Source organism: Apiospora marii, assembly GCF_038362585.1.
Source record: "Apiospora marii strain CBS 49790 chromosome Unknown utg000003l_segment0_segment0, whole genome shotgun sequence".
In the NCBI taxonomy this organism is placed as follows: domain Eukaryota; kingdom Fungi; phylum Ascomycota; class Sordariomycetes; order Amphisphaeriales; family Apiosporaceae; genus Apiospora; species Apiospora marii.
The window spans coordinates 4,594,837-4,599,994 of record NW_027117374.1 but is presented as its reverse complement, the minus strand read 5'-3'; the positions used below and the strand labels follow the sequence as shown (position 1 = coordinate 4,599,994).

General features: G+C 57.1%; 1 protein-coding gene across 1 annotated transcript; it reads left to right on the top strand.

Moving 5' to 3' along the window:
• Positions 1-480: 480 nt before the first annotated feature.
• On the top strand, positions 481-4,274 carry PG985_004979 (uncharacterized protein; the record flags this gene model as incomplete). The annotated part of the gene is made up of 2 exons (XM_066824748.1): positions 481-960; positions 1,023-4,274. 2 exons carry the CDS (start codon positions 481-483, stop codon positions 4,272-4,274), a joined length of 3,732 nt encoding a protein of 1,243 aa, XP_066687908.1.
• Positions 4,275-5,158: the final 884 nt, after the last annotated feature.

Here is a 5,158-nt window from a genome sequence, read left to right as displayed (position 1 = left end):
CTCTCTGCGGTCTGTTGTCTCGGGCTGACAATAAAGAGTGGGCTGCTGTCCAGTCCCGCTCTATTGAGATTAGATTTGGGGGGGAAGGGCCCTGGAACTATCGTGCATCACATACCATAACCTCCAAAAAGTACCACCGTCGTCCGTCTGCGTTGGTGCATTTGATTCTCCAGAGTCTCGTGATCGTATCCGGACTTTGCGGATAGGCGCATCCAGACGGCACGAAGTCCTACACTTTTCCTCGACGGCAACCCGATCTCCTTACCTAGAGTACAAGAACCTTCCATCCACGTCAACCGTCACACGCCAGTCGCCAAATGATCGGTCCTACTTACACATACTCCTATTTATTACCCACTTACTTAGCTATCAACCATATAACCGTCACAGACTATTTTTCAACATGGCCTGCTGACCACTACGCCCGTCCGACACCGACGCCGAAACCGTCATCGCTCCCCCTTCAACTGCACCCAGTCCATGGGAGATTTCTATCGGATAGTCGCATCTACCTCGCGTGAGCGCTCCGTCTACCAAGACCGGCAGCCATCTGTCGCCACCAAGGACACCATCTCCGACTACAGCTCCGCCAACATGCTACTGCTACACCAGGTCGGCAGCGTCAAGATTGGCGAGATTGTCCGGTACACCGTCACCTACACTCCGAGCCACGACCGCATCCTGCCCTCCCCCGAGGTCTTGCACCTGCGCATCCGGAACACCTCCAATGTCGCCCTCCGCGCCGCCTTTGTCCACGGGCCCTACACCCTGAACGTGTCGGCCTGGCCCTCTCACTACGACCCCAACATCAAGTTCGAAAACCCGCGGCGCTATGGCGTTCCCGAGTTCGAGCCCATGCTCAAGGCCGGCGGCACCTGGAACATACAGCTGCTGGTCCCGGACAACATCCGGGAGAGCGCCGGCCTGGGCCCGTCCAGGCAGCAATTCGGCGACGAGCGAGTAGAGGGGGAGAAAAGGCAAAAGAACATAGCGCGAGCTGGGTCGTGGAGATCGCCAGCCAGGTCATCTTCTCCAACTCCGCCGCGGTCGGGTATGAGGTCATATTGGCTAGAGACGAAAAGAGCTTAAACCTGGGGAGCGCGCCGGTGACGGGAAACCAGGCACAGGTACCGCAGCCGGGACGTGTGAGCGACTTCCAGCAAAGCATCGGTGCCAAGGACGGCCATCACCCAGCCCAGCTCAAGGGGGTGTTCTCTAGAGCGGTCACTCTCAAAGTGGACGACACGGCAAGCTTGTGGAACACGCCGCAACTGCCAGAGTGGGACGAGAGCCGTGAGAAGCCACCGTATCCCGGAAAGGATGCCGCAACGGTCAGCGTCGTCAAGAACCCATCGGCCCCCGAGAGCGGATCTGCGGAACCCAACCAAAAGCCCCCAGGGAAACATGGCAAGAAGCGCAAGGTTCATCTTGTAGTCCTTACACACGGCTTGCATAGTAACTTGGGAGCGGACATGCTTTACATGAAAGAGAGCATCGACAGTACAGTAAGGCAGGCCAAGGTTGACGCCAAGGCAAGGAGGGCACGTCAGAAGGCGGAAAGAGAAGCCAAGCGACAAAAGAGCCAGGCCGAAGGGCCGGAAAGCGAGAAAAAGGCCGACGAGGATTTGAAGCCTCACGAAGAGACGGAAGAGGTGGAGGAGGAATTCGAAGACGAAGAAGTTGCCGTACGGGGCTTCTCTGGAAATGCCACCCGGACGGAAAGGGGCATCAAGTTTTTGGGCAAGAGGCTCGCCCGCTACGTCCTCTCGATGACCTACCCCGACCAGCCTTATCTCCCCTCGATGAAGTCCAGGGCTGGAAGCTTCATGACGACCATCACAGGCGAAAACGAAGCCAACGGACAGGACGAGCCTGCCCACAAGAACAGCACGGTGCATCATTCCAAACACCCAGTACCACACCGAGCTTTCCAGATCTCTAGTATCAGTTTCATTGGCCATTCTTTGGGCGGACCTGTCCAGACTTATGCTATTGCATATATACAAAAACATTCGCCTCAATTCTTTGATGTGATTCGTCCCATCAACTTCATCACTCTGGCCTCGCCCATGTTGGGTCTAAGCAACGAGAACCCTCGATATGTCAAGTTTGCGTTGGACTTCGGACTTGTTGGCAAAACAGGCCAGGATCTTGGTCTAACCTGGAAAGCGCCGACTTTATTGCGGAGTGGTTGGGGAGCCATTGTGGGCAACCTGGGCGAAACTGCTCACAAGAAAGTCATGGGTGAAGTCCAGCCCGAATCCAAACCCCTTCTCCGGATATTACCTACGGGGCCGGCCCATGCCGCATTAAAGAAATTCAGAAACAGAACGGTATACTCCAACGTTGTCAACGATGGCATCGTGCCGCTTCGTACAAGCTGTCTGTTGTTCCTGGACTGGCAAGGCTTGGAGCGTGTGGAAAAAGCACGCAGAGAAGCTGGACTGGTGGAGAGAGTGGTTGGGTTCGGTTGGGCGGAGCTCACAGGCGCCAACGTGACCTCCCCACGAACAATACCGTGGACGCCCAAAGACGAGCCAGCCCCCAAATTGCCGCCTATTGATACAGTGACGACACCGGAGACGGAGACTGACACAGACCGCGAAGAATACCGCGAGGTGCCGCAGCCTCCGATCAACGCAATCGCTGAAGACGACAGGCGGAGTTTTACCATGACGGGTAACCTATCTAGGCAACAATCCAGGAACCAGGAGCCTGAAAAGTCACCGCGTATTGACGGCCAGAGCGACGGCCCCCTGTCTGGGTTTCTGAACTTCTTCAAGTCGTCTGAACCTCCCAAGTCTCCACATACACCACCAGGGCGGTCGCGCTCGCCGTCTCCGCCGTCAAAGCACGATAAGATTTACAAGCGAAGTCAGACAATCAAGCTTGACGATGCAAGTTCGAAAAGATCTAGTCAATCGCAGGTGACCACTGGCCAAGAGCTGAGCGAGGAAGGCGCCGGCGGCGGCTCGGCGCCCCCAAGGACATCTTTCTTCGAGGCTGCTGGCGACATTCTCAACCCGGCTCTCCCATCAGTCGAGTTCCTCATTGACCCTTCAACGCGCCCGAGAACCATTTTCCATGACCGGATCTATCACCCATCCGATATTCCACCTCCACCCTTGAAAAAGAGGTCCACTGGACTGGGGATACGTCGTAAGGCCTCTTCACAAGTCACGCAAGGGCCGCCTGTGGCACCAATGAAGACAAACGGCACAAGCGACAGCGATGCGTCAAGTCCTTACCCGAACATCAACCACGGGGACACGGGTCTTTCCATAAGAGACTACGACAACATGACCAGCACGGATCCGGAACGTGACCCCGACAAGGTCATCGATAGCTCCAGCATGGCGGTCGAAGAAAAGATAGCCCGCGCTTACCACAAAGGGATGAGCTGGCGGAAGGTTCTTGTCAAGTTGGAACCTGACGCCCACAACAACATCCTTGTACGGCGCATGTTTGCCAATGCCAATGGCTGGCCGGTCGTGAAGCACCTTGTGGACGCTCACTTCAGCGACAGCGCCGCCGCGCGGATGAGCGACGAGGACGAGGCGAACAATGAGCGGGCCAAGTCGCTGAATCAGCCGCCGGACCAGGAGGGCTCTGAAGTTCGGCGCGCGCAGGTTCCCAGCGCTTCGGAGAACAGGGATTTCAGACTGAGCCAGGCTCCTCTGCCCAAGTCGCGAAAGGGATCCGCCCAGCCCCTTGACCAGCCTTCGCAACAAACCCCCCAGACGCCCTCGGCGGATGCTAGCGAAGCGGAAGATGCGGTGCCTGATCTGCCGTCTGACAGCTCTCCCCCGAGCCTGAAGACGAGTCACTCGGTCTCGGACCGGCCCCCGCAGCTACCCCCGCTCGGGCACCCGTCGCCTAGGCGGCCCCGGCGTGCCTCGTCCGCGGGTTCGGCGTCGCCCCGCCGCCCGAGTTACGATAGGATGGACTCGGTCACGTGGAGCGACCGCGACTGGCTCGACAGTCAGGACGAGAGCGACACGGACAACGACTTCTTGACGTACGGGCACCACGGCGGCAGCCATCGGCGGTCCAAGTCCCAGGAGGACGGCAAGAAGAAGAGCGGCAAGGAGATTAAGAGGACCGGCAGCCCCGTGTGGAACTGGACCGAGAAGATCGTTGGGCGCGGGTCGCATAAGAAGGCGGCAAGCAGCAAGGGCGGCGGTGGCGGCCCCCTTAGCCCGGCTGCGTCGGAGCCGCCAATGAGTCCCGTGGATGGGTCGTCCTCGACGTGGAGGGTGGGCTTACTGAGGTAGGCCCGCCTGTTTTACGAAGCGTTTGATTGATTGTTGGTGTTAGTTGTGTGATCCGAGCGGGTTCGTTGTTGTTGAACAGCGTCGTGCCAAGAGGCGGACGGACGAACGGACAGACAGAGCGTTGACACCTGAAGAATTACGGACAGCATGCTTTTCCTGGCCCCTAACTAAGCAAGCAAGCATTCTTATTGATTGTTGTTGTTGAGATCATCATCACTAGCGACTAGCGGAGGCGTCTGCATCATCCCCCACTGCCTGCCTTTATTACTTACCTGGATATGAGACGTATATACATGTTTTAATGAACTACTTTTAATCCTACTTGACCGAACCGGGCTCCAAAGCACACGGTAATACGGATGCATCATCATGCTGATAACAGCCAGACGCTACGCTTGCTCAAAAATGGATTTGCATACAGCAGAAGTTGATGGACAACTAGCATTCCTACGACTTCCATGGGCTTGAGAAACTCAACGGATGGGGTTTTCTCGATGACTGTCCAAGTATGTAGGTAGGTGGTGGCATGAGCCAGCACCTGCCACGTAGCGAGCCTCCTCCTCCATCCCACTTCTCCTGTTGGGGCTGCCGCGAGGCGGAGCATCGTTTCGTATGCCAGCCCCATCCGAGCCGGAAGATTTGGCAAAGACGATTGGTTACTGCTCGACGATCACGGTCCAGCTGTGCCGTGCCGGCAGCTTGGAAAGACCAGCAGCGGAGCTAGTCCTCCGGTCCGACGTTAGCAAAGTAATGTGGACTGGCCCGGCTTGGTTGTCGTTGTTGTCGTCGTCGTCAACAACTGTGAGGGCCGATGTGGTTGGCTCTGCTGGTCATTCGCAGAGAGATGCATTTCTAAATGTTTACGAGCACTGGGGTCGAAACGC